This window comes from Furipterus horrens, unplaced genomic scaffold (assembly GCF_987537825.1).
Source record: "Furipterus horrens unplaced genomic scaffold, mFurHor1.1.pri manual_scaffold_16, whole genome shotgun sequence".
Lineage (NCBI taxonomy): Eukaryota > Metazoa > Chordata > Mammalia > Chiroptera > Furipteridae > Furipterus > Furipterus horrens.
In genome coordinates, this window is record NW_028327186.1 from 10151638 (window position 1) to 10178981 (window position 27344).

The following is a 27344-nucleotide window of genomic DNA, read 5'->3' on the forward strand; positions in this document are numbered from 1 at the left end:
AATGATGTAGATAATTGTGTTGACGCAGGTATTTTCTTTGCTCAGAATTTCTTAATTTTTTAGATTTTGCTAGTTGCTACTTTAAAGCTGCTTTTCTAATAACAGAAATATCTGCAGTCATTAGGAGTTTTGGAAAAGAAAAATTGCCCCTGATCTAATAACCCAGCAGTTGTAGCATCCACAAGGACTTGGGTATATAGTGTTTCCTTCTGTGTCACTAGAAATTGCAGACTAAAGGAGTCTAGAAACAACATGCAAGGGTTTATTCTCTCGCGTACAAGAAACCCTGAGGTAGGCAGTCTAGGCCTGATACGGAGGCTCCATGACAGCATCAGAGACCCCAGCTTTTGTCTTTCTGCTCTGCTGTGCCCTTCGTGCGGCTCTGAGGGTGACCTCAAAGCCATTTCATGGCGCACGGTGACTTGGAGGTGCAGCCACGTTGTCTGCGTCCCAGGGATGCGGGAAGGGAAGGGGCAGCAGAGCGAGCTCCCTGCCTTTTAAGGAGTCTCCCCAGAAAGCAGACCAGCCCCCCCCAGGAGTGGCCAGAGTTTGGTCTCGTGGGCTCAGGACCCACCCACCTGCAAAGGGGGCTGGGGTCTGTAGCTTTTGTTTCTGTTTTTCCCAACAAGGCACGTGTTCCACGTTTTTATTACCAGGAAGGAGGAGAGACTTCGTTTTGGGGAGCCATCAGCAGACTGCCACATTTCTGAATCCCTCTCTGCAAATTGCGTATCTGTAGTGTTTTGTTGAGGCGATCGATCGCAAACAGCCGGTGGAATGAGTCAAGTTGTAAACAAACAATGTACATATCAATCAGTAAAACCTACGACATCATGTGTCACCCGGCCTTTCCACAGTCCTTCCCTGTGGCTTCACCCTTTATTCACATGCTGATAGTGAGAGTACAGACTTGTCCAGGGCCGGAAGGGACCTTGGGCAGATTTCTCCCACGGTGGCATGTTCAGGTGCCTGCAGGAACTGTTCAGATCCCGCAGCTGATTAAGGAGGCCGGGGTCAGTGCTGAGGGCCGTGACAGAGGGGCGGTACGCGGCACCCTGGAGAGAGTGCGTCCTGCCCAAGGGGGCACCTGCCACTCAGCTGCTGCCCTTGTTGCCTCTTTTTTGTTTTCTCAAGAGAAAGCAGGAATCCAGATTTTTACCTGAAATCTCCCAACGTTGATAACCTGGCAGCTAATAAATTGAAATTTAAAAAATACCAGCCCACTGCAGCGCCATCCCGTGGGCCGCCAGCTTGGGATCCAGCCCATGTTTTTCAGCTGCAGTGAAGCCCTGGAGAGGCCCAGCTGCTGCTGATGGGGCTGGGACTTTGCTGTTTAGTCTCCACCTCAACAAAGCCTGGTCCCCTGGGGCTAATTTGTCTCAGAATCCAAAGAAATAATAAAAAGTTTCAGTTGGGCAAGACTGCTCCAAAGGTGAGTCTCCCCTTCAGCTGGCTTCCATCCCCTGTGTACGTCATTTTGGGGTGGTAGAAGCAGAGAATGCTGGGCTGCAGCCCCAGCTTGACTGGGTCACCGTGTGTGACTGAGGGCAGGCCGCGGGTGTCTCCTCTGGGTTTTCTGCATCATCCATTTTCTTTCTTGCTTGCTTCTCTCTGTCTCATCTCCCAGCTTCCAGGTAGCCCAGCGCGGTAGTTAAGACAAGGGTCCCTGGGGCCAGATGTGAAGCCTGGCTTCTCTGCCCAGCAGCTTGTGACCTTGGCCAACACACACAATCTTCCTGTGCCTCCGTTTCCTTGCCTATAAAGCACGGCTAACAATGGCAGCTGCCCCCTAGGGCGTGTAAGGGATCAGTGCGTCCGTGCGTGCAGTGTGAAGAACAGAGCTAGGGCACACGGGAAGTGTTCTGTGAACACCCATCTCTCGTTGGTTTCCTCCGCTGATTTGGAAGCCGTGGATTTCCATCCCAGCGTGCCAGCGCTGGCTCTCCATCTCCCGGGAACACTTTCAGCCCTGGTGCCTGTCTGGACCCAGACCCAGCAGGCCAGGCAGCTCCCCACCCATCACATCCAGCCCCGTTCTGTGTCTGGGGCCACGCTTTGAGCCCGTCTGTGCCCTTTTACTTTTCTCAGCTCATATTTTTTCAACATTGCTGTGCGTTTGCAAGAGAAAGAATGAGTCACCCAACTGGTGCCTTGACCTAAAACCTCATTAAGTCAGGTCGTGGGTTACACAGAGAGATACTTGTCGGTTGTTTCTGAAGATTATGTTACAAGATAAGGGTAAAAGCGGGGTGAGTTTGCTTTAGCCAGAGTTCTGAGCGCAGCAGATAACCTGCCCCGGAAACCAGAGAGCCCCTGGTCTGCGGATGGACAGAGGCCTCCCAGCTGGGTGTGCAGACGGCCAGGGGTGCGGTCCACAGGTTAGCTACAGAGTTCGTCTTGTTCACTAAAGACTTGAAATGCAGAGGAATGTAAACTGTGCTTGTATTTCCATTAAATCGCTTCTTTCTTGTCACCAATCTTTTCTGCTTTTAGGTAAATCTGAATAAGAGATCTGAGCTGACCGGCCCAGCTGTACAACATTTCAAGACCAGTTAATATTCCCAGGAGAGAGGAAGAAAGGACACAGGTAGGTATTATCCAGACTCTTATTTTCATTTTCATTTTTAAAAAATTTTATTTAAATCTTTAAATAAATTACTAGACCCAGTACCTGTCCATGGCCAGGGTTTGGGGACCCCTGCGTTAGGGGACCCGCAGACCCCTAAGTTAAGACCCTTCGTTTTAGTAACTTACGAATAGCTAGTCTTTAGGGGCGCATGTCCCCAGAGGCTGAGTTTTAAGGAAACTGTCAGCTCTTAAAAGTTCAAAGGTGGTTGCAGCTGAACGTCTATTCCGAGGTCTAGCCTGGATGTGAAATTGTGTCAGATAAATTTTTAAAAGTTACTTTCTTGCCCTGACAGTGGCAGGCGAGTTAAGGAGCTGCAATCTCTGGTTGCCTTCCCACTGAGTTGGGGGTCCCTGCCAGAGGTCAGCTGCAGTGTGGTTAGGTCCTGTATTTGCCAAAGTCACCTTGACTGTGGACAGGGGTGTCTGCCTGCCCTCTGACCTCGCTGTGGGGCTCCAGAGAGTTCTTTCTGTGACGCCCCAAACATGTCTGTGGGGGAGTGTTTGGTCCTGCCTGTTCTGGCTGCACCGCTGGCCACCAGAGTTCTCATGCTGACTGTTTTTAGCAGAGGCTACTGGAAGCCGTTCCAGGGGAAGCTGTTGCCATAGCTACCTTGGCTGTGAGAGTTCCCATTTTCTCCCTTTTTGTTAGCTTGTGGTTTCCCTGCTTTTTAAGGTGACAGCTGATGTTGTTTTTCTGCAGAGCAGCAGGGAAGAGACTGGGGTTTTGTTGCTTTTGCTGCTGTTGCTGTTTGCTTTTATGTGTTGGGAGGGGTGTGTATATGAGGTAGAGCTTCCCCCAAAGGTAAACTAGTAGGAGAACCTAGGGGAAGCCAGATATGCAGACACAATTTCCTTACCCCTTGGTCCACATTGAGCCTGTGTTTGGACTAGTGGGGGGAAGTGGCTGAGCTCTGAACTTGACATCAGTGCCCTGAGGAGCAGACGGCCCAGTCTGGCCCAAGTGGCTTTGTCTCCTGCTGCTGTGAAGATGGAGGGGTGGAGCCAGCAGGCAGGATAGCCACACCTGGGGGCCACAGCCGTCAGGTTCGCATCTGTGTCGCAGCTGTGGCCGGGGACCGTCACAGGCACCTGCTGCCGTCACAGGCACCTGCTGCAGCTGGCGTGGGTTGAGCCTGCGGAGGTCCCGAGGCTGCCTGTTTGCATCCAAGGGCAACTCACCGTCCCACTTGTCCTCTCTGATGGGACTTCTTTCTCCCGCTCTCCAGGGGTCCTGTTCTATGCATTTTCCAGTTTGCTTATCATAGAAGGGTTCATCAGATTGATTTACCTCTTTATTTATTTTATTATTTTTTCCAAGGGGGTAGGTGGCAGCAACACTTTCTGCTACAGAAAAACTCTCGTTTTCCCGTATAGTTAACGTTGCTAAACCCTTCCACGATACAGGTCACGTGGAAAAAGTTGCCAGCCTTTTGTCCGGGCCAGGAGATGGAAAATAAAGCATGCCTTGCTTAGCTAGCTGTAAGCTCAGTACACCTCTGTAGGCTGGACCCACAAAACCTGACCACTGCTTTGTTAAACCTCTGCAAACTGCAGAATTCCTTAGTCCGAAGCCAGAGCTCAGCTCAGTCCCATCCGACTCTGCCTCTCAGGGCTGTGGTGGCCACTGGTCTCCGCAGTCTGGAATGTCATCATAGGAGAAGGCCTGGTAGCATTTGGATATGCAGGTGGTACAATCCTGGCCAGAACCCCAGGATAGCAAAGACCGGGACAGGAGCGGCCAGGCATGGCCCCCTTTGCTGACACAGCCCACCCGCGGGACGGAGCCTGTGCTGACAAGTTAGCGCCCATCCGAAGCAGCCCTGTAGCAAGCGCCATGGGCTCTCGGGGGGGCTCTCCTTAAACTGGGGGCCGGAGACCCCTGAGCGTTTCCCTTTCCCACCGGGGGCCTCATAACACGCTGACAGCTCCCTCGGGGTGCCGCGCCAAGTCCTCCTGCGGCGGCGGCTCCTCCATGCTGGGACACAGACACGCGCATGACACGCCTCTCGTCGCTGCCCCTGCCCCCCCCATTAGATTTAAACAAACAACACTGCCCTACCCAGCTTATCGGTATTCAAGACTCTTTGTGATGTGGGTGGTTGCCAGTCCATGGGTGGCTGGAAAGTGCTGATGACAGCCCACCTGGGTGGGCCCTGTGGACACGCCGGACGGGACATGTTACCGCTGGCTTTGTCCCCTCGAGTGGGGGGGCCCGCCCCCCGCCCCCGAGCCCTGAAGCCAGACCTGTGCCTCTGCTCCGCAGGCCGAGATGAACGCCATGCTGGAGACGCCCGAGCTGCCGGCCGTGTTTGACGGCGTGAAGCTGGCCGCCGTGGCCGCCGTGCTGTACGTGATCGTCCGCTGCCTGAACCTGAAGAGCCCCACAGCCCCGCCCGACCTCTACTTCCAGGACTCGGGGCTCTCGCGCTTCCTGCTCAAGTCCTGCCCGCTCCTGACCAAAGAGTGAGTAGGCCGCGCCCGCCACCTGCCCGCCTGCGAGCCGCCCAGCTCGCGCGGTGTCGTCCCCGGGGCCTGTGAAATGGCCACAGTCGCCACAGGAGTCTGGGTTTGCGTCCTGGAGGGTCGGACACGGAGCCTGGGGTCACGGCTCAGGACAAGGACTGGGCGGGAAAGGGGCGTTGCTCTTGGGGAGACGCAGGACACCTGGACGGGGACGGCTGCTGCTTTCTGAGTCTTAAACAGAACATCGTGCACATGCGGCCTCACACCCTGCTGATCAGAGCCCCCCCAGCCCCCCCTCACCCCGGGCGGAAGTCGGGGAGCCCGCACAGCGTATTTACAGGGAGTTAACATTGAAAAGGGTTGCATTATTTTGGGCTTAAATTCCTCTTAATTCCTGCTTGCTCACAGAGACATTCCAGATCAGATTTAGATGCTTTTCCTCCCTGGCTGAACACTGTAGCTTTGTCCTTTTCATAGGATAAACTTGTAATTGCTGAGGGCCTTCATACCATTGCCCTGATTTTCCCCATTTTAAGAACTGCAAATATTGCCTTAGATGCTTGTGGTAAGCCGGTAACGACTGATAAGTGGGTCTGCGGCGCTTAGATGCACCTGTTCTGTAGGCACCAGACCTTCAGAGCGCCTTTACCTGGGAGCTTCATTTTAGGAGTTCTCAAAAAGATGAAAGACTCAAAAATTGTCGTGATTGAGACCCAGGATTGGTGGTTAGCATCAGTGAGCTCACCTTTTCAAGTGACTTCATCTTAAAGTTGCTTGAATTTCTGGTGAAACAGCCCAAACCCAAACCGTCAAGGTGGAAAGGCTGAGTTGCTAAATCCGGGCTACTGTCCTCTGTAACAAGCCAGCAAACATCCGGTTTTCCCGGGCCTGAGAGGTTTCCCAGAATGTGGGATCTTCAGTGATAAACCGAGGAAGGCCCAGCCAAACAGGGATGACCTGGTTCCTTTCTCTGTCACTCACTGTCTTCTGTCACCAGATGGTGAGGTTTTTACAATCAGCGGGGGGTGTTTAGGGTTAATTTGACTCTCCGGGTGTTGCCCGTCTGCACTGTCTCTGCTCTGGCGGGTCACTTATCCAGGAGGCCGTCCAAGGCAGACAGCAAGTGCCACCATCTCCAAGGCCTCTATATCGAATCAAGATAACCAAGCTGAGTCTGGGAGGGCACCCACTCCCCTTCTCTAACCAAGGTACAGATGGTCCCTTCTCGTGAGAGACGCTGTGCCTTCCTGCGGGGACTGCTGAAAAGTCTAAAACATTCAGAATCCAAAATGATCAAAATACTCAAGGCTCATCTTCCATGTGCTGTCTGTGCCCTCCTCAAAGCAGTCAGTTCCAGCTTCCAGAAGTTTAGGACCAACCCACGGCCCTACTCATCACCTTGAGCTTTTGCTTCAGGGTTCTACTATGTCTTAGAAAGAGAATAAGAAAAAGAAGCATATGCTACAGCCGATCCCATCACACAGTGTCAAACTCCGCACGTACCATAGGCAAGAGGGTCCCCCCATTACTGAGTAGCCTTCTCTTGCAGCCGTGCCCAGACTAGGCTCCGGATCCATCCTGGTCCACCAGTTCTCCTTCCCTTGACTAGTCATTTTACTTAAACTCCTTTGCTTAAACCTAACTTGCTTCCCACTGTCCTGGGAGCAGATCCGCTTTTGTGGTCCTTCCCAATATACAGTTGTCTGAAAAGTGGTCCTGTGTCCAGGAACAGGGAATAAACCAGGTTTTCCGGAAAGTCCAAAGTGTCCGAGTGTAGCCAGCTTTGACCAACTGCTCGTGTTCTGCTGATCCTGTCCATTCAGTGGTGACCAGTTGTGATCACACACTGTCCCCTTTCCTGCACCTGCCCCTTGGCACATCTCCCTTCGCCCTGGAAGGCAGTGCGCCGTGTACTGCCAGTCAGTGTATGCTTTGTTGGTAAAGCATGATTCAGACAAGTTGACTTTGAACGTGTATTCTGGAGGGCGAATGAGTCTGATTTCTAACTGTCAGTCCCGCGTTGCCATCCGGCGCCGTGAAGGGTTGAGAGCGGACTAGTCTATCCTTCGTCCTGGCCGGAAGCAGCCATGTGGGAAGTGACCGACTGGCAGCATAATCTTGCACAGCCTGGAGAGCACCTTCCGAGCAAGTGGGACTGGGCTGAGGAAAGCGTTTTCCTGGGTTTATAAGGAAATCTGCCTCCTCTCTGAAATTCTAGGAAGCAGAGCTGTTACTGATACAGAAAGCTGTAATCATGATGCATTGTTTTTTCCCGTGACTGGACGAGATGCCAACCCGGTTACCACCCACACGCCTGCCTGCCGGGCCTAGCAGTGCCCTCTCCCCAGGGCTGCATGCTCTTCCTCTGCCCCAGGTGGCCGCCTGCCGGGCCAGGTCACCATGAGCCATGGAAATGAGTCAGCCCCAGTGGCAGCTTGTGAACCACCCTAAGTCCCCTCCCGTGTCAGCTTCTAATCATAGAGTCAGGGCCCTGGGTCAGCGTGGGCACGAGGCGTCAAGCCAGGCAGGTGAACTTCTGAGGCTCCACTAACGGAGCCTATAACCCAGAGCACGTGGGGACCCTCCCCAGCAGGCCAGGGGTTCATCCAGAGCCGCCCGGGGCCTCCTGGGTGGGGGGAGGGCCGTGCAGAGCAGCAGGCTGTGTGTTTTCCATCCTTCCGCTGGGCACTGATGCCGCTGCCGCAGCCAGCCTGACTTTCCGGTGACACGTAGTAGCCACTTCTGCTGCCGGCAAGGCCCCGAACTGGCATTTTCAGCCAGGTCGCATAAGCTCTACAGCCACCACTGCGCACCGAGTGCGTGCCCCCTGGCGTCTGTGGGTCGTTGGGCGGGAGCCTGTGTGATGGGTGTCAGAGTGCGTAATTAAGATGCGTGATAAAGGAGCTTGCAGGAGGGCGACGTGCTGTGGCGGCTTGGAGGCTGAGTCTTGTGTGACCCTGAAAGGCAGTCGCGGTGCTCAGGGGGGTCCCCACGAGGGCAGGTACAGTGGTCAGTGAGAGTATGAGCCAGGGAAGCCGTCATCTCAGCTAAGGCTTCCAGCTTGATTGCATAAACAGCAACCACACACACGCGCGCGCACACACACCTCTTTTCTTTTGATTGCACGGGCAGTGGGACACGTAAGCTGTGTGCCCTTCTGCACCTTGCCTCTCTTCATGGACCGTCACCGATTCTTCCACAAGATCGTAGGAAGAGCACCCTCCGTTTCTGTCTTGGCTGCTTGGCGTTACGTAATGGACCATCATTTGTTTAACTGGCCTCCTCGGTGGAGGTTTTATTTATTTCCAGTCTTCTGCTTCCCGGTGCTGCAGTACATAATTCTGTATTTATTCCCATGCACGCGGCAGCGTAGGATAAACCAGAAGTGGGATTGCTGGGTCAGAGGCTGTATGGGTGGGGAGTTCTGTGACCCAGCGCCCTCAGGCCAGCCCACGGGCACGGAAGCCAGGCCAACATGCGGGGTTCTCCTCCTTTTTGACATTTGCCAACCTGGTGGGTCAGACTCTTTTCCTCACTGTAAGTGTGTCCCTTATGAGAGACACTGAGCCCCTCTTTTACACTGAACTATTTTTATGGTCTTTCTCGTAGCCCCTGCCCATTTTCCTCCTGGTCACAGGCTTTTTCTTCATCTTTTGAGAAAGCCCTTGGCGTTGGAGGGAAATTAGCCCTTTGTGCTATGAGTTGCAAATATTTGTTCTCAGTTTGTCAGTTGTCCCTTGACTTTGCCCAAGGTGGTATTTGCTATGCAAATCTTTTTAAGCCTTTGCTAGTCAAATCTTTCTATCCTTTCTTTTATGGCTTCTGGGGTTTCTGTTTTCCTTAGAAAGGCCTTCTTCATTGTAGCATTATAAAAAATAATTCTAAACTTTCTTCTAGCACATTATGCTTTCTTCTTCTGCTTTAAAATCTTTTGTGTGATCCCTCTGGAATTTATCCTGGTGTGACGTGTGGCTCCAACTTAGTATTTTTCTAGATGCTACCCTTTGCCCAGCACCATTCATCAGACCTGCCGTCTTTCACTCACACTGAGTTTCGGGGTGCGTTTTGCACATGTCCGTCTTTTCTGCGCTGCTGGTAATCCTGAATGCACATGCTGTTCGCGTATTTGTAGCTCTTTAAATATGCTTCCCTGTGGGCAGCAGGGTGGTGCTAGGAGCCCCTCATGACTGCTGTTATCGTAACTCCCTCGGCTCTTATAGCTGATTCGTTTTTCCATATAAACTTTATAATGCTCCTTTAAATCCAAATATAAACACCCTGTTATTATATTTACTGGGTGTCTGTCAAACTTACATATACACTTGTAAATGCTGAGTCTTCCAGTGCAAGGTCACCTCTCCCAGTCTCTTAAGCCCCGAAAAGGAGATAAAATTGCTTTCTCCTCTCCCTCCCGTGGTGGTGGGCTCCCTGGGAACAGGGGGGGCGGGGCTCGGGGTTCGAGTGTGGGTTGTTAGTGACGATCTCTCTCTGAGTGTATACGGACTAACAAAAGAAGAACATTTTTAATTAAAGATTTTAAGAACCCATCTTTTTCCTAACTTTATTGCTTGACACTTTGTGAATTCTTTTCTGCACATCAAAGAAAGGCAAGACATGTGCTCATGTCGAGTTTCAGCATCTTAACCCTCACAGGCATCTCTGGATTAGAATGTTCTTAAAGGGCATCCTGTGCAGATAACGCAGGAAGGTCCCAGTTGGCCATTCAGGCTTCCCCGCTGACTTAGTTGTAGACACGACACGAGGTTTCAGTGCCGTCTCCCCCCCCCCCCACCCGACATAGATTTTTGAGGTGGTCTCGGACTGAGAAGTGACGGAAAGGCCATCCTGGATGGGCCAAAGGGCAGACTGTTGACATCTGTGTGCAGACGAGGGGAGTGAGCGGGGAGGGGGGAGACAGGGCCACCTCAGAGGTGTTCTGTGTGCTGTGCATCATCATATAACGGGGACCCCCCAAACGGACTTTATTTATAAAAGGTTGTGTGTCCTGTCACCTTCACAGTCCTCCCCATATGATGCCCTGCACCGATGGAGGTTTTTTTTCTGCTACTCAAAATAGGGTTTGAACTCGTTGATTTTGATGCTTTTTAGTGCTCCTGCCAGTTGTTTTTTTTTTTTGTCTTACGTCTTCCACATCAATAAAATGTTTCTCTTTGAGGACGTTTTTAATCCAGCGAAACAAAAAAAATAGTCACTTAGGGCAAGGTCGAGTGACTAGGGAGGGTGGGGCATGGGGGTCATGCTGGTTTTTGCATCAGCTTGCTTTTTATTCTGTGTTGGGGAAATAACCCATGTTGAATTACTTAACACCCTGAATTTGAAATCCTGTCCATAGAAGCACGTCCTGGTTGATTTCTAAAGCTAATCTGATGCAGGGTGTGGTAGTAAATGGGGAAAGGGAGTAAGTCGTGGCCTGGATGTGAAGTTTAAAAAATCTCATTTGTGAGATTCTGTACTAAAGTATAGAATTTGTCAGAAAAAAAATCTTCAGTGGTTTTAAAGACTTTTGCCCAAAGGCTTTTTATAGCCTTATTGAAGGAGCATGGGGAAAATTGACTTCTTGTCTCCTTCTTTCTTAGATACCTTCCGCCGTTGATCTGGGGGAAAAGTGGGCACATCCAAACAGCCTTGTATGGGAAGATGGGCCGGGTGCGGTCGCCACACCCGTACGGGCACCGGAAGTTCATCACCATGTCTGATGGAGCCACTTCGACCTTCGACCTCTTTGAGCCCTTGGCCGAGCACTGTGTCGGAGGTGAGCGAGTTTAGGGGGTCTGACGGGGCCACCACGCAGAGAAGGAGCCCTCGTCAGCGGGGGCGCCCAAGGACACACTGCCTCTCACACCCGCCATATCCAGGGCCTGGGGGACATCTGCTGAGACACTTCCCTTAGGAGCAACCGGCGAGGGTTCGCTCCAGCACGCCCCTGCCGGTCACCATGGACAGCTCAGAAGCAGCGACGAAGACGGTCTTAACTGTCTGGTGAAAGGCAGAAGCTGGGTGTAAGGGGGTGCAGGAGAACGCAGAGCCCAGGCGCCCGGGACCAGGCCTCTGGTTTGGTGACAGTGGCAGAGCCAGGCTGCTCTGATGCTTTATGTATACTGTCACCTCATTTAGTCCTCGGCAGGCCGGTGCCTTATCACCCCCGCAATACTGATGAAGGAGCCAAGGCTTAGAGATGCAGCGTAGGCTGGTTTTGTTGGTTGGGCACCAGCAGGTGATAAAGGCTCTCGGGTACCCTCTGCTTAGGTTTCCATGGGCAAAGGGACACATTAAAGTTGTACTTATCGGGCAGGGTCCGGGACCCCGGGTTCTCAGAAACCCCTCTCACTTCCATTGCTTTTCCAACCTGCACAGTTGGTACTCAGAACGTGTGGCTCAGTGAGGACTCACAGGAAGTGGACTTAGAGGGCAGCACCTTCAAATGCCGTCCCAGCCAGAAGAGCGCATGTCTTCTGAGTTCTGTCATCTGCACAGGCACTTAGTTTTTCACAGGAGCTCAGTCAATATTATGGGTAGATTCCGGTAAACATATTGTAACGCTCAGTTACGTAGATTAATAGACCTGCTGAGTAGCTAGTGGCGGAGGTGTCACTTATGTGCACTCTGTCTGGAATGCTTGTCCCCAGACTTGCACGCGGCTGCCTCCTTCTTGTCATTCAGGTCTCAGCTCCGATGTCCCCTCCTCAGAGGCGCGGTCCCTGCCTCCCCTAATGGGTGCCTCGTTCCCAGTGAATCCATCATGCCTTCCCAGTGTAGTTCCTAAGGGCACCGCGTAGCTCTTCACTGCCCGCCCGCTGCAGTGTCAGGCTCCCCAGAGCCCGGAACGGCAGGTTCCCAATAAACAGCCGCAGGAGGAATGAGTCAATGATAGGTTAGGAGTTCACAGTGTGTTTATAAGTCTTGGAGCTGATCTTTCAAATATTTATTTCTCTGCCATACCCAGTTACATGTTTTATCTCATTTCTAATACTCATCCTTCTATCATGAGAGCCCAAAGTTTCATTTCACCGGACTGCTGCTCCCACCAGGACGGAGGTGGGAAGTTGAAAATGGGAAAGAGATTCTTGCCCAGAGGACGGAGGGGAGAGATGTGTGTTCAATTCCTCCTCCCGTTTTCTACGCCAGGGAAGTGTGATCGCGTCCATTCATTGTGTCGCTGTTTCTTGAGTGTACCAGGACCCCTTTCTCTACCCCGCAGATGACGTCACCATGGTCATCTGCCCTGGGATTGCCAATCACAGCGAGAAGCAGTACATTCGGACCTTCGTCGACTATGCCCAGAAAAATGGCTACCGGTGCGCCGTGCTCAACCACCTGGGCGCCCTGCCCAACATCGAGCTGACCTCGCCTCGCATGTTCACCTACGGTAAGCGGGGGCCGGGGAGCCTCCCCACTCTGTCCCCACTTCAGGTGCGCTGTGACGCCACCTTCCTTTCCTCGGCGTGGAGTGTGTGCCCTGCTGCAAGGGGAGGCGAGGCCGCAGGTGGACCCCGTGACCGCCACCTCTCCCGGGGCAGATGCTGACACTCACCGGGGAAGGCCGACTCTGGTCTCCACACCTAGAGTCATAATTCATTTTTAATTATCATTGCTTTGTGACGTGGCTTAATACCTGAGAGCATGAACGCTGACCTGTGGCCTCTTCAGAGGGAGCTTTTGTCCTCCTGCCTTTTTTTCCCCAGTTGAGCTTCAGAATGAGTTTGTCAGGTTCTGTGTTGGATTTCTGTAGCCGTCAAGATGGACTAGGTTATGCCGTAGACACACCCGCCGTCTCTGGTGGGGAAACAAAGGTGTATTTCTTCTTCACGCTGCGCACCCATCGTGCTGGCGCGGGGTTCCTGGGTCTCCGTCATCGCTGTCCTCATACAGGGCCCCGGGCAAACGGCACAGCCACCAGCTGGAGCCCGCGCCCTCACTGAGAGCAGGAAGCACTTGATGCTTCGGCCTGAAAGGAGAGAGGTCATTCTGCTTGTGGTTCACTGGCCAGCCTGACCGCAGTGGGGTGGGGGGAGCCATTCTTCCCGGGGAGGAAAAGTCCGCTTTGGTGAGCTCTAGCACAGCGTATCACAATTTTTATCAGGAATTGTAATGTTTAAGTTCATTTGGAAAAGTTCATTTTTATAGTATTTCCTTTTCTTGTGCAGTAACATGGGGTTTTCCTTTAAGCCTTCCTTCATTTCTGCCATAAAGAACTCCTGCTCTTCCTGTGTAGGCCATGAGTGTCCCCAGGGGTCTCAGGGACTCCGCAGCCTGGGGGCCATAGCTGCGTACAGGGCTTACACATCCGTTGTTTCCTCTAGGCTTTTTTGTTTTGCTTTTTATTACAGAAATGTTTAAAATATATAAAAGTAGAAAGAATATTAAAATGAGCCAGATAAACCCCTGTGCACCCATCATTCAGCCTCAATAGTTACTTGGCTGATGCCAGTCTTGTTTCACCGACAAACCACCCCCCCAAAGATGATTTGTAGCGGGTCCCAGACGGCTGTCACCTCACCCATGATTACTTTAGGGAGTAAAGTGAAGCACACGGGCTCTTGGCAAATGGCTTATAGTGCGTCAGGGCCACCGCAGCCCAGCACCACCGTCCGGGTGGCTACAAATGCAGACACTGACTGACTCACAATTGTGGAGGCTAGAAGTCCAAGGTCACGGTGTCAGCGCGCTTGGTTTCTGCTGAGGCTTCTCTCTCAGGCGTGTAGACGGCCCTCTGTTCCATGTTGTCACACTGGTTGCCTCACTGTGCGTCCCAGTCTGTCTCTGTGCCTGGGTCCTAATCGCCACTTATAAAGACGCCAGTCATATTGGACTAGGGCCCGCCCAGCACTGCCATGTTGACTTAATCACCCTTTAAAGGCTCTTTCTCCAGCTGCAGCCGCATTCTGAGGTCCTGGTGTGCTCTGTCCTTGGGATTCAGACTTCCTTCCCTCCCAGTGAGCATGGGTGACACTCGGCCCGGCCCGGCCTGGTGTGGGGGACGCAGCCATGACTCAGAGTCTCCAGCCACAAGGAACACTAAGTCTCCAGATCCCTGTGCCGGAGCCTCCTTAGTCATGTTGGTGACAGTTGGACTCATGGACTTCAGGCAGCCTTGGCTGCGCCCTTGTCTAGGGGCAGGCGCCTGAGGAAAGAGGACTTGTCAGTTCTCAGCAGGTGGCCTTTCCAAGAAGGCCCGACTCTAAGGCCAGCTTAGTGCCTCCTGTTTCATCTTGGCTTTAAAAAACTGCACCAAGATTAGGAACCTAAATCTTGTTATTGGTGCTAATCCCACAAGGATTAAATACATGGAACCTCATCAAAATCCTCCTGGTATTAAGAAACAGACGCTGTAGCTCTTAGTAAAGCAGCCTGGGGAGGGGCTCCCAGGCCCCGAGGGCGTCTAGTGACTGGGGTCGGGTGGAGGTCCCTGGGGAACCAGCCTCTAGCAGAAGGCTGGTCCCCGGCGGACCATGTCCTTGCCTGTCCCTTGCCGGGGAGAGGGGCAGCTCTTCGCAAAGCACCCAGCAGCTTGTTTGGCGTTAGGCAGGACTGGCCTTTCCTCCAGATCAGATGTGTTTGGATTTAATTACATCGAGGCTCCCAAGGTGCCAACACAATTAGCTATAAATGCTCCTTAGTGTAGCAAATCCGAGTTTTGTACCTGCTCCTGTGACATCTGAACATCTGCTCCAGGTCTCCAATAATTAGCCTCAAGCTGGGGAAAGATAGATGAGTCTAAAAGGAATCAGATGGTGAGAAATCAAGACTTTTATGAAAATATAAACCCCTGCAGTTATAGTACTTACTCATAAAGCTGGAATAGAAGACAAAGGACTTCGGCGTCGGGGTTCGACGTGGGTCCGAAGCCTGGCGCTTGCTCTTGCTCCCTGTGAGGTCAGGTGCGTCGTTTATCGGTTTCCGTCTGTCTGTGTGTCCACCCCCAGGCAGGGCCTGGCACGCAGGCAGCCGGCTCTGGTCCGTTCGTGTCGCGGAACACCGACTGAGAGCCCCCTGAGTTCCGGGCCCCAGGGAAGCAGAGGTGACGAGGACCAAGGACGTCTCTGCTTTACGGCGTCCGAAATTTATTAGAGGCTCATTCAGTGTTAGAACAAAACATAAAGAAATAAATACTTAGCTCAGATGAACAGACTTAGGAAGAACCCCAGTGGAATGGTGGAGAATTAAAAGATCTCGCTGACAATTTAAAGCAAGTCTCTCGGTGCCATTGCTTAATCAGAGAGTAGTGTCCCCGTCTCGAGCCACACACACACACCGCTGCCGCCACCTGGTGGCGGCGTGGGCGTCTGTAGCACAGGTGGGGACTGATCCAGGGGACTTCAGCATCTTTTTTAGTATTGTTCTTTATTTTTGCTAGATTTTGGTAACTGGCTGGATTGTTTACTGAAGAAGTAATGTGCCTTGGTAGTAAAAACATCCAGACAGTGCAAAAGTCCCAAAGCCATGAGTAAAATTATGTCCCCATCCCACCCTAGTGACCCAAGTCTCCTCGCCGGAAAATCAGTGTGTGCTACAGTTTTTCAGTGATTATTCAGCTATGTGTGCGCGTATAGTCCCTTTACAACCCAAGTGCACACCCGAGGTGGTGCCGGTCCCTCCTCTGCCCCGTGCTCCTGTCCCTCAGTGAGACGGCTCGGGGTCACTCCGCGTCCCCTGAGCAGTCTCTCTGTGTCATTCTTTTACACCGCGATGTAACTGGTTCTCTGGGCATTCTTGCACACATGTGTGCACATCTTTACGTGCATCTGCAGTATAAAGCCCCCAAAAGTGTAATTGGTGGACCAGAGAGCCGTGTTTTTAAGAACCGTCATTATGCTGGTCTGTCTCGTACACGTTTCTTGCCGCAGCCCCTGACTCCCCGTTCGGCTTTATTTTAGGTTGAGTCTGGGGTTGGGCCTTACAAGGATGGGATGGATTCCTCCATCCGTGTACGGCTGCCAGCCTGCTTCTCTTAACAGAGCTGCTGAGACGTAACGTGACTTCCCCGGCTTCCCAAGGGGGCACCATGGAGGTCATCCATCCGGGGCAAACGAGGCCCGTGCACCCTCTGCCCATAGGTCTGCTCTGGGTGTTTCTGAGCGGGCCCACCTCCCCCGGCACCCGGTCCTTACGTCACCGAGAACACTATCCTAATCCTGCAGAGCATCCCGGCCATCCCTCTGGACTGAAGTCTCACTTTCCTTCCCTCCTGTACAAGAAGATCCCGCAAATAACATGTACCTGGTGCCTTTCCTAGCCCCGTGAATCCTGGTGCAGCATCCTGTCCTGTCGGGCAGCCTGAGCGGCCCGTCCCCAAGGCTGTCGCTCTGGCTTTTTTCTCTCTCTGGGCGAGTGTGTGCGCCCGTGCACAGGCTGAGCCGCTTGATTTCCCTGAGCACTGGGACAGGCAGCCCACCTTTGGAGGGGTACACATGTGTCTGATACCTGGTGCCTGCCTTCATGGGCACTGTTCCTGCCATGTTCCCTGGTATACTGGGGGCCCCTGGGAACTTCACGCACACTCACATACGCTTCTCTCTCTGTGACGCTCCTGGCGTCCAGTTGGTAACCTCCCAGCTCCCATCTGCTCCGGTCTCTGTCGCAGCTGACGTGATCACGTGTCCTTGCCTTTCTGCCCGCAGGCTGCACCTGGGAATTTGGAGCCATGGTAAACTACATCAAGAAGACGTACCCCCTGACCCAGCTGGTCGTCGTGGGCTTCAGCCTGGGCGGCAACATCGTGTGTAAATACCTGGGGGAGACTCAAGCAAACCAGGAGAAGGTCCTGTGCTGCGTCAGCGTGTGCCAGGGCTACAGCGCGCTGAGGTGAGGGCCCCCACCCCGCGCCCCACGGCTGTCTCCCGTTGCTCTTTCACTTAGCGCGTGCTTGTTGAGGTGCCCCTGTGGACCAGATGCTGCCCCGTGAAGACCACGGGAATGTTGTGGCAGAGACCCAGCAGAATTTTCTAGGTTGCTGCTGTGCACATCGTACCCAGGAGTTGTCCTGTCTGGTCCCCTAAGCCTTGGATAATGCAGCTGGGTTTGGGAGCAGGCCAAAGCTCCCTCAGAGCTGCCGTTCCCTGGGGAGTCTCGGTGAAGGGACTCCATCTGTGTGTGCCTCCAGGAGCTTCGTACAGCTTTGTGAAGGCGCACAGGGGCCGGGCCAGCCAGTCTGGCAGCTGGGCCTCAGCCTCCCGGGTCCTCCTGCCCACATAAGCCGAGTGTCAGGCGGCCCCTGGGAGGGTCGGCAGAAGTCGCGTAGCCTCTGCCCGCACTTCACGTGCGTCTCTCTGGCGCCCCCAACATCACCACGGGGGGCGTGGCCCACCCACCGGGCCAAGGTTTACGGGCCCCTTGGTCTCCTGCCAGCACAGGGGGTCCTGGCGGGGCTGCACCCTGCTCTGAGCCCCCTCGAGGCCCGCGGCGTCCCAGGTCCCTCACTGCACACCTCCCCAGACTCCTCAGGCGCGCTGCTGTGCTTCCCCGCGCTCCCCTGCACGGCCCTGTCCTCAGTGGCACTGATGGGGTTGCCGGTGAGAGGGTGAGTCCGTAGCTGTGGCTCATCGTCATCGTCGTTCAGTGTGAAACAGGAGGTGGGTTAGACCAGTGGGTCACAGAGGCCTGTCCGGGAGCCAGGGACCGACTCTCACTCCACAAATGCTCACTGGGGGCCTGCGTTAGAAGTGCCTTCAGTGCCGTGGGCGGCCCCACCCCTGGGGCTTCTGGTTCGTGAATCTGGAGCGCGTGGCCGAGAATCTGCACGTGGACACCTTTCACAGTGACCTCTGACACTTAGCCACGTTTAGCCGTCACTGGGTCTGGGGACCACAGTGGTCTCTCCAGCCCTAGTCTGGCAGGACTTGGCTAGTCCCCTCACTCCATTGGTGACCCTCCCCTTCGCTCCCCACTGCTCTCCAGAGGGCCAGCTGAAGGGACATGTTCCTTTGTCCTGGCTGGACCAGAAATATTCACCTGCCAGTTCAGTCATCATGCAGCCAGAGTTAACAGAGTCCCCTCCTGCCCAGTCCCTGGGGGAACAGAGCGGTGAGCAGAGGGCCGCCCAGGGCTCAGGGGAGCAGGGCCTGGCCTGAGACTTGGCCTCTCACCCGACACCCGGTCCCGTTTCAGACAAGCCTCAGTCATCTGTAAAATTGGAATCTCTAGACTGGCTTCCTCAACCAAGTGCTGTGAAATTACTGTGAACATTGGCTTTGTGTTCAGAGAGCCCGGGATTGGATAAGTAGGAGGATATGGGACTTTTCATTGAACAAAAGCTTCAGTGACAACAGCCTGTTCATTTTGCTGCAGTAGCGCCATCTGCTGCTGGCAAGAGCACATGATCAGCACATTTGACAAACGAGGGCGTTGGAACGAAGGCCAACGCAAAAGCTAGGGCCGAGGTCCTGCGGCAGGTCAGGGAGACACCGTCGCCCCGTCTGGGCTGGCGCTGCCGGGCCCGGGTCCCCTCAGCGTCCGTACGAGGACCGCTCACCGAAGGACAGGGCCTGACTGTAAACCAGGGCGACCTTCTGTCCTGCCAGGGCTTGAGGGCGACGAGCCCTGGGATGGTGGCCGCCCTGCTTCCCTGGCACCACGGTGGGGCAGGGAGGGCTCGCTGCTCCTGCAGGGCCACGCGGAGTCCTTGCTCTGGGAAACCCTTCTGCTCCGAGTCTGCAGCTCCGCCTGCCAGTCATGCCCCCCTCACCCCGCCCCCACTGCCCCACCGCGTCCTCTGCAGGGGCAGCCCCATCACTCTGCTGTGGTCTTGCAGGGCGCAGGAGACCTTCATGCAGTGGGACCAGTGCCGGCGCTTTTACAACTTCCTCATGGCCGACAACATGAAGAAGATCATCCTCTCTCACAGGTACCCCGCCTTCCGCGCTCTCAGGAGACTGTCCTTTCCCAGCTTACTTTGGAGTCACTAAAAGCCAGGACTCTTGTTTCTCCAGGGAAAATAAAGGGGCAAAGGGGTTGCAGATGCTCTGCCAGCTGCTCTGTGACTGAGGAACAGCTTTGGCTCTGGCCCTGGCTGGGTGCTCAGTTAGCTAGGGCGCCTTCCCTGCAGGCCAAGGCTGCAGGTTCAATCCCCGGTCAGGGCACATACAAGAATCAACCAATGAGTGCATCAATAAGTGGACAACAAGTCAATTTCTCTGTCGTTCTCTAAAAATCCATAGATAAAAATTAAAAAGAAAAAGAAAGAAACAAGCTTGTCCCAAGCTCTGAAATTCACCAGATCGCTCTCTGCTTTCATCATTCCCAGGAAAACCCAAGAAGAGAGACCACTTTGACCCCATTCTTTCCCAAATTCAGGCATCCTGAGGGGGGCATCCTTCTCAGGCTTCGTGCTTGGGGACCCTGGGGTTGGGCCTGGGCAGTGGTGTGGCCGCAGCCCTCGCTGGGTCAAGCCCCGATCAGCGCTTAGGGCAGGGCCGGCATGCGGTGGCTCAGCAGACCTCAGCGGCGGTGGGGGGCGGAGGAGGCCGGCGTTTGAGCGCCAGGCGGTGCTGGGTCCTGAGTCGACTGGGGCTCGGCCAAGGTCTGGCTGGGCCTGGGGATTGGCAGAGGTGGCAGAAGGCGCAAAGCCAGGACCATGACACCAAGTCCTCCGCCCGCCTCCCCACGCCGCTGGGGCAGACGGTACTGCTCCCGGGGACGTCTGATTTGCTGCAGGGCCTCGTCTTGCCCCTAACTGATGAGTCAGAAGGCGCACCTGTATTTCTTAAGAAAGTGGGAGAGCCCTTTACACGTGTTCTAAGTGTACTTACATTTTTAAAGTTTACTACAAAAAGCCAAACATCTGTAAATTTTAGGAATACTTTACTGTTTTAAATCAACATTGTCCTTTTTAATTTTTTCCAGTTTTGTTGAGCTGTAATTGACATGCAGCATGGTGTGATAGGGACACTTTCAAGTGTGAATTCTATCCCTTAGATACATAATCTCCCTCACAACCTTTTGGGGGGAACGCTTTGGGAGAGGTCGTGAATGGAAACCCAAACTTTTTGGTTCCATATTGACTTCCACATAGTAGGCCCAAACGCCAAAGTGAACTTGGTCTTCCTCCACCTGTGGGACTGGCGGCCTTGCTGGGCGGGGGAGTCCAGAAGCGCACATCTGACTCCGACCTTTCTTGTCACCCTCTCAAGATGGATCTTTTTCCAAATAGGAGTGATTACTCTACTGAGGACATATTAGGTTTTTAGGTGACTCATTTCAGAGCCATTGATCTGCCCAAATGCTAAATGGGTTAACCGCTGTCTTCCTTGTTAAGCGACAGAAACAGCTCTTAAAGGGAGCGGGATCCCGCTGCAGGGGGCAGCGTCGCCATCACCGTGAGGGTCGGCTCTGCTATTTGGCCCACTGCCCACCACTCACTCTTCGCCTCCCCGCCTGAGACCACCCCCCTTCCACAGTGAAGGTTTTATAATAGTCACCTAGGCCCAGCCCTAACCTTGAGCTTGTCCAGCTGCCCCTGGAAAGGAAAACAAGGTCCTGACCTCCATCCTTCTGCAGTTACTCAGACGTCAGCGGTGCCAGCCCGCCCTCGGAGGCGCCCTGAGGCCTGCGGGCAGCTGTGGCTCACGCAGCCGCGCATGCTGGCAGACGGCCCGGCGTGCCTCTGGGCGCGGGGGCAGGCTCGGCTCTGCCAGTGTCTGCGTCAGAATCGTTTGCCATGAGAGATTTGTTTTCAGCTGTTCCGAGGTATCGCTGACAAATAGAATTGGAAGGTGTTTCAAGTGTACAACGTGATGATCTGTTTGGTTTTTCATCTTCATTTTGTTCTCTGTTTGCTTCTGTGCTGCGTCCCAGACAAGCCCTTTTTGGAGACCACGTGCAGAAGCCCCAGAGCCTGGAGGACTCGGACCTGAGTCGCCTCTACACGGCCACGTCCCTGATGCAGATCGATGACAACGTGATGAGGTGTGTCCTCGCTCGCTCAGGAGCCTGCTGGGCGCCACTGGCCGGCACCAGGGTGTCCTCTGCCCCCTCAGTGTCATGGGCTTTGATTTCTCTGAACACATTTCTAGTGTTGAAAGACACCAGGAAAGTTCGCAAAAAATGAAAGTTCTGGTTTCTGTTGCAAAATGGGGGAAGGCTCGGCCCCCTCGTTCTGCATCCCTGCGTGGCAGGACGGAGCTTGAACTGGGGCCAGGGGTGTCCACAGCCCTCGCCCCACCTGCGTGCGCCATACCGGGCAGGGCCGAGGTGCCCGTAACCTGCATTTGTACAGAGTGCATTTGTCCCTGTCCACGTCTCTATCAAAAGTGAAAAATAATAGACCAAGAGGGCTGAGTGTTGCAAGAAAAAAGGCCAGAGCCCCTTTCTTTGGGCTCATGAAGATGCTTCCCTGAGTGTAATTCACAAACCCCATGCCCTTCTATCACCCTTTTCCTGCCCGGCCCCTCCAGGCCCCTGAGGTTGAGACCCTGAGAGTCCCTCCTTCCTGGTAATAGTAGTTTCTGATTGAGGTTAGCCTTCGCTGGAAAAGTGGATCTCCAACCTCATCATTCGCTTTTTTTTAAATCACCCTTTTTAGTTAGTCATCATTTGATCCCTTGAGGCCTGGTCTAAAGCAAGCCAGCATTCTTCCATTGCATAGGCAGGCACTGACCTCAGCATGTGGGATCTGTACTTGTCTTCCTTAAGGGACCTTGGTCAGCTTCTTACACCAACTGACCTTGAAAGACGCCTGTTGAGAAACTAGGAAATTGCTGGCATGTTAGAAGGTGAGAATGAATTTTACCCACCCTCCCTGAGACAGGTGTGTCTAATGAAAAAAAAATTTTTTTTCAATTTCCCATCATCTTCGGAATTCTTTGAAGCCACAGAGAGAATGTTCTCCAGCTCTCCTTAAAGCGCTTCCATTTCCGGTGCCAGGTGGCACAGTTTGAATGCTCTTTGCCCATTCGGGCAGCCTCCTCGCATGCCTGTCACTAGTGAGCCTGGAGGGTCAGAGGGCTTTCTGGCCCTGAGACCACAGGGGACTGACTTCATGACAGATGTCCCGGAGATGATCTCAGCACGTGGCCCCTCCCGACGTTAGGGGGCCTGACTGTCTTTCTAGCTTGAGTTTTCTGGGTCCTTCCCAGCCAGGGATGTGTCTGCATCCTGGTGCTGGAAGAGATCCACAGCTTCGGGGAGGAGGGGTCTCTTGAAGACCCTGGTCAGAATAGAAAAGCCCCTAATCTGTGTCAGAAAGAAATGAGGTTTCCAGAGAGCCTCCGGCCTGGGGTGGACTCGGCCTGCTGATATCAGAGCTCCAGGCCGCTCGGAACCCGGGCAGAACCGCAGTGAAGGTTTTATCTATTCTCGTTTCTCTCTGACTGCTGCGCCATGATGGGCAGAGTCGCTCACCTGAACCCTCATTTCTCCTACGTGATACGTACTTCATTTCAGTTCACGGCGGTCGGGGTTACTCTACCAGGACAGAGCCTTTTGTAAAGAAAGGTCTAGTAAATGCCTTTGAACTTTAATTTCTTAGTGTCTATAGAGACATCTGGCTTTATCTTGCCTCGAAAGATGTAATATCTGCCAAAAATTACTATAGATAACACTTATTGAGTAAGCAGTCTGGATGGGTAACCATGCTAGGACATACTTTAACGTCATGAATCTCACATTAAGGGAGGTCCTGTCCTTAGCTCCATTTTACAGACGAGAAGCTCTGTAAACCCTTTGCCGAAGGTCACACAGGCCAGTAAGTGGCAGAGCCAGGATTTGCACCCAAATGCCAAAGGCGGTGCTCTTCACCCTAACTCTGGTGCCTGTGTAGATTCTGCCGCTGAGACCAGTGAGTACCGGAACTGAAGCAGGAATAAAACCCACTCAGCGTTCCGATCTTATGACAGGCATTGTTTTGTCCTTCTCCCCTGTGTGTGTCCCAGGAAGTTCCACGGCTACCGGTCGCTGAAGGAGTATTATGAAGAAGAGAGCTGCATGCGGTACCTGCACAGGGTGAGTGGCGGCCCTGGTTGCTGGGAGCTCGGCCTTGTACCCTGGTCCTGAGCGCCCCTCCCGGACGTCCCTGCTGGAAGCTCGGCCAGAATCTGGCTCAGGTCTCCCCAGCTGCTCCCTTGGGGTTATTATTGAGCCAAACGCTGCTGCTCTGTGCCCTCCGTGTGTGAGTCCCGGAGCTGCCCCTCTGCACTGCAGGACCAGGCTGCTCCGTGTCTGCATAAGGCCCATAAAGCTCCTGTTATTGTTCCTCCATCTTCCGTGACGGTACAGCCCTGCCTGGCTCCTGCCATGGCTCCTCAGAGGCAATCTGTGTCGATTTCTCACAGGCTCATAGTGCACTTTGTTAGTGTGGTGCCCAGGACTGAATTCAGAAGTCCTGCCGTGATCTGGGATCACAGTAAAGCAGGTGCCCTCCTGTGCCCAATGGGAGGAGCATGTCTGTTTGCAGGGAGACCGGTTTATACTCAGGCAGGTCCTGGCAGCCGCAGTGAGCTTTGTGCGCATTACATCAAGTTTGTGGCCAACCTAACAGGCATATGCCTTCTGCCTGAACCAACACCAACCGCCCTCTCCCGTTCTCTTTGTACAGTTGCTCTGTTTACTGACGCACAGGGCCTCCCATTTATCCCTGTCAGTGCTTGCCTGTTGGCTTGGGTCCCTACCGCCAGCCAGCTCTGCCACCTGTCACACCGGCCACCCCTCCCAGTTTAGCAGCAGCACACAGACTTCAGTGTCCTCACCTGCGCCTTTACAGAACCGGGAAGCTGTCCCAAGCCAAGGCCAGAGACCCCAGCATCGTGCAGGCGGACTTACACTCCCTGGCTCGGCGGTCCAAATGTCAGCACGTGCCGGCCAGGGCTGGGGTCACAGCTGCAGCCTGCAGTGCTGTCACCTCCAGGGGTCCCAGCTGTCCTGATCCCCCTGTTCAGCGCTCTGAGCAGTGCCCCCTTCCCTGTGCTTCAGACGCGTGTCCACTAGTGAGTTTCAGCCTTGACTCAATGGGGTCTGCAGAAGGGAAGCGATCATTGGGTTCTTCTTATTTTTTGGTTCAGATTTATGTGCCTCTCATGCTGGTTAACGCAGCTGATGACCCATTGGTACACGAAAGTCTTCTAGCCATTCCAAAGTCTCTTTCAGGTAAGTGTCTTCTCCTGCTGCCGCCTCAGCCACCCCGCAGACTGCCACAGTTACTCTGTCACCGTCACTGCCCTGTACCCCCTGGCAGTGCTCTTACGCAGCCTGGCCTGATAGCCCTGGGGCTGCAGCGGGGCCCTGGCAGAGCCTCCTCGCGTTCCGTCCTGGTGCAGGAGCCAGGCCTGTCATTTGTATCCATAGACGAGGGCACAGTCCCCTGGTGCTCTGTGAAATTGTTGGTTATCTCAGGGTTCTAGTTCCCTTAAGTCACAGAGTTTGACTTGAAGATATATTTACACTTAAGACTTAACCTGAAAAGCAAAAAAAAAAAAGAAGCCAGTTGTGCTACCTCTCGTGACAGTCAGCCTCTCCATCTGCTTTGGGATAAAAATATAAGCAGCAGAACAAACCAACTGTGGCTCATGGGACTGGGACTGGTTTTGTGCTTCCGGCTAGCACAGCCTTCCCCACCCCGAATAGGAGCTGAAGGAGAGACCGGACAGGGGGTAGCAGGAAGAAACCTGGGGCATTCCCGGGCCTTCATCTCCTCCCTCCACGTCCTCTGTAGTTACGTTTCCTGTGAATAGCCCGTGTTCCCTGGAGGGAAGAGGGATACTTCCGGTTCTCTCGTGACCCCGAGCTAGCAGAGTAGATAACACAGCAGAGGACCTGGGCCCGGCTGCCAGAGAGCTCTGCGGCTCCACTCAGAGCACACGCTGCATGTGCAATGGGACCGAGCCCTCTCCTGTCACACGCCCCCGTCCAACCACGGGCTCGTGCCCGGGAGCGCCCACCGGGCCCCATGGGCAGCGGACAGAAGGCGGCAGCGCTTGCGCTCCCCCCCCCCCGCCCCCCGCATGCAGCCGTAGCTCTGCTGCCAGGTCACGGAAGTTTCGCAGTAGCGCCTGCCCGGAGCAGAGTAGAGGGGTCAGGCCAGAAGAGCCCTGGGAGCCACAGGGGTGCCAGCAAGCGCCACCCGTGCAGGCCCGGAGCCGCCAGCCCGGGGCCCCTGTCAGTGCTCCCCCAGGAGGACAGCTGCCCCCGCACTGTCCCGGCTGCCCCTTCAAGTGCTGGCCTTGGCGAGCACGTGCGGCCGGCCTGAGTCGCAGAGTCTAGCGCCTCCTCGGTCGTTCTCGGGACGGCCACACGGCGTGCGCCACGGGGGCATGGGCACCGGTCGCACCCTGGCAGAGCAACGTCTCAGTCTGAGAAGATACACGTGATGAAAACCCATCGGTCCATTGCGTCCCCTTGTTCTCCAGTGAATGACAGTATAAATGCTGTGCAGTGAATCCTCCTCGGGCCCCCCTCCCCCCGGGCAGCATCAGCATCGCCTGGGAACTAAGCAGACGTGCAGACTCAGCTCCTTCCCAGGCCTGTGAGAGCAGGACCTGCGTTTTAAGGTGCTATCCCAGGGGTTTGGGTGCACCAAGCTGGGGAGCTCTTGGCTGTAAATCGAGTCACTTGGGGAGCTTTAGCAGCATCAGTGCCTGGGTCCCTCTCACGTCCACCCCCCGCAGAGATTCTGATGTAGTTGGTCCGGGTGCCGCATAGGGAGCTTTACAAACCCCGCAGGTTCCGATGCGCAGCCGTGTTTGAGAACCACGTAGACTTCTAAGGCTCTCTTAAGCTGGTGCCTGTCCTGCTCCAAAGCCAAGCTGTTCCTGAACCTGCTAGGTCCCAGTGCTGAGCCTGCCCGGCCTGCTCCCTCCCGCTTCGGTGAAGGAGGCAGAGCAGAGGCCGGCTGCCCTCGCGGGGGGCGTCCGCCTGCGGGGAGAGCCCGGGCCGGCCGGCCAGCCCACCTCCGCACCTGCTGCTGGGGCCCTCACAGAGCCCGGGGACTCACGCAGCTGCCTTTCCCCCGCAGAGAAACGGGAGAACGTCATGTTTGTGCTGCCTCTGCACGGGGGCCACCTGGGCTTCTTTGAGGGCTCCGTGCTGTTCCCCGAGCCCCTGACGTGGATGGATAAGCTGGTGGTGGAGTACGCCAACGCCATTTGCCAGTGGGAACGCAGCAAGCTGCTGTGCTCCGACACGGAGCAGGTGGAGGCCGACCTGGAGTGAGGCCTCCTGGACTCCGGCGCGCTCCAGCTGCCCTCCCCTGGAACTCGCGTCCCTCACCGGCTGCTTCGGGTCTCCCCTCTTCCTCAGTGACCTGGATCTGACCTCACACCATCAGCGGGGGCCACCGCCGGGCACATCTGTCTTGGCATGGGCGGCTATCCCTGGGAACTCCAGGCTATTTTTGTGCTTAGTTACTGGTTTTCTCCATTGCGTTGTTAGCCATGGTGACGCGACAGGCTTCTCACCGCCCTGTCCTGTTTCAGCAGCATCATGATTACTTTCAAGCCAATTGCGTCTTTTTTCCCCATGATAAATGTGTCAGAACAGCCGTCTTGCTTTGCCAATCAAAAGGCTTGTCCCCAAGAACCGGGAAGGGTATCTGTTGTCTTGTGGTGGTCAGATGCGTCCCTCTGTAGCTCTGGAGAGAGCTCACCAGCCTCAGCCTGTGCTGAAGATGAAGGTCGGCTCGGGTGCCATCAAGGGCCTGGCCCGGACCGCAATGCGGCCTCTCACGTGGCAGAAAAAATTGCCTTGAGTTGCGAGCCAAGTTTCTCCCTCACTTCTCCTGGGACAGTTTCCCTGCACTTTGCTGGCAATGAGGGTGACCTGGGACGCTTATTAAAAATTCAGCCTCCCTGGTCCCTCCCGCTGCAGAAACTGCTTCCATGGGTCTGGGAAGGGGCCTGGGGATTTTAATTTTTGACAAGTGCCCCCGGTGATTCTCATCAGAGGCAAATTTGGGAAACACTGTTCTGCAAGGCCTTTACATTAGAAACATTTTGGCATTAAAATTCATAGTCAAGAGGTGTCGCCTAGCTCCCAGGAGCCTCCAGGAGAGCAAGGCCTGCCGTGCGCAGCTGCCCTGTGTGACCGCAGTGCGGGGCTGGGCTGGGAGCGAGGAGTTCGAGCAGCACCTGACTGCCTCTCACTGGCTGCATGACCCTGGGAAAGGCCCTTTGAACTTGGGTTTCTTCACCTATAAAGCGGGGGACCTGGACCAGGTAGATTGCTGAGATCGCTACTGTCCTGAATCTCAGTGACAAACTCGCTTTACGCAGGTTTGAGAGGGTGTCCCTCCGGGGGAGCCGGGAAGCTGC

At 54.5% G+C, this 27344-nt stretch overlaps 1 protein-coding gene across 1 annotated transcript; it reads left to right on the forward strand.

The window, feature by feature from the left end:
• The first annotated feature begins 2492 nt into the window (after positions 1-2492).
• Positions 2493-26539, forward strand: ABHD2 (abhydrolase domain containing 2, acylglycerol lipase). Its single transcript, XM_090263732.1, has 10 exons — positions 2493-2587; positions 4892-5091; positions 10689-10864; positions 12311-12478; positions 16731-16914; positions 18860-18952; positions 20902-21012; positions 22977-23046; positions 24102-24186; positions 26051-26539. Exons 2-10 carry the CDS (start codon positions 4898-4900, stop codon positions 26245-26247), a joined length of 1278 nt encoding a protein of 425 aa, XP_090119858.1. The 5' UTR covers positions 2493-2587; positions 4892-4897; the 3' UTR covers positions 26248-26539.
• The last annotated feature ends 805 nt before the right edge of the window (positions 26540-27344 follow it).

What these genes read in the sequence shown, in the direction of transcription:
- ABHD2 (XM_090263732.1), top strand. Translation starts at nt 4,898, where the DNA reads ATGAACGCCATGCTGGAGACGCCCGAGCTGCCGGCCGTGTTTGACGGC. An exon ending in GGCCGAGCACTGTGTCGGAG is followed by an intron (nt 10,865 to 12,310) that starts GTGAGCGAGTTT and finishes TCTACCCCGCAG; the next exon opens with ATGACGTCACCATGGTCATC. An exon ending in CAGGGCTACAGCGCGCTGAG is followed by an intron (nt 16,915 to 18,859) that starts GTGAGGGCCCCC and finishes GTGGTCTTGCAG; the next exon opens with GGCGCAGGAGACCTTCATGC.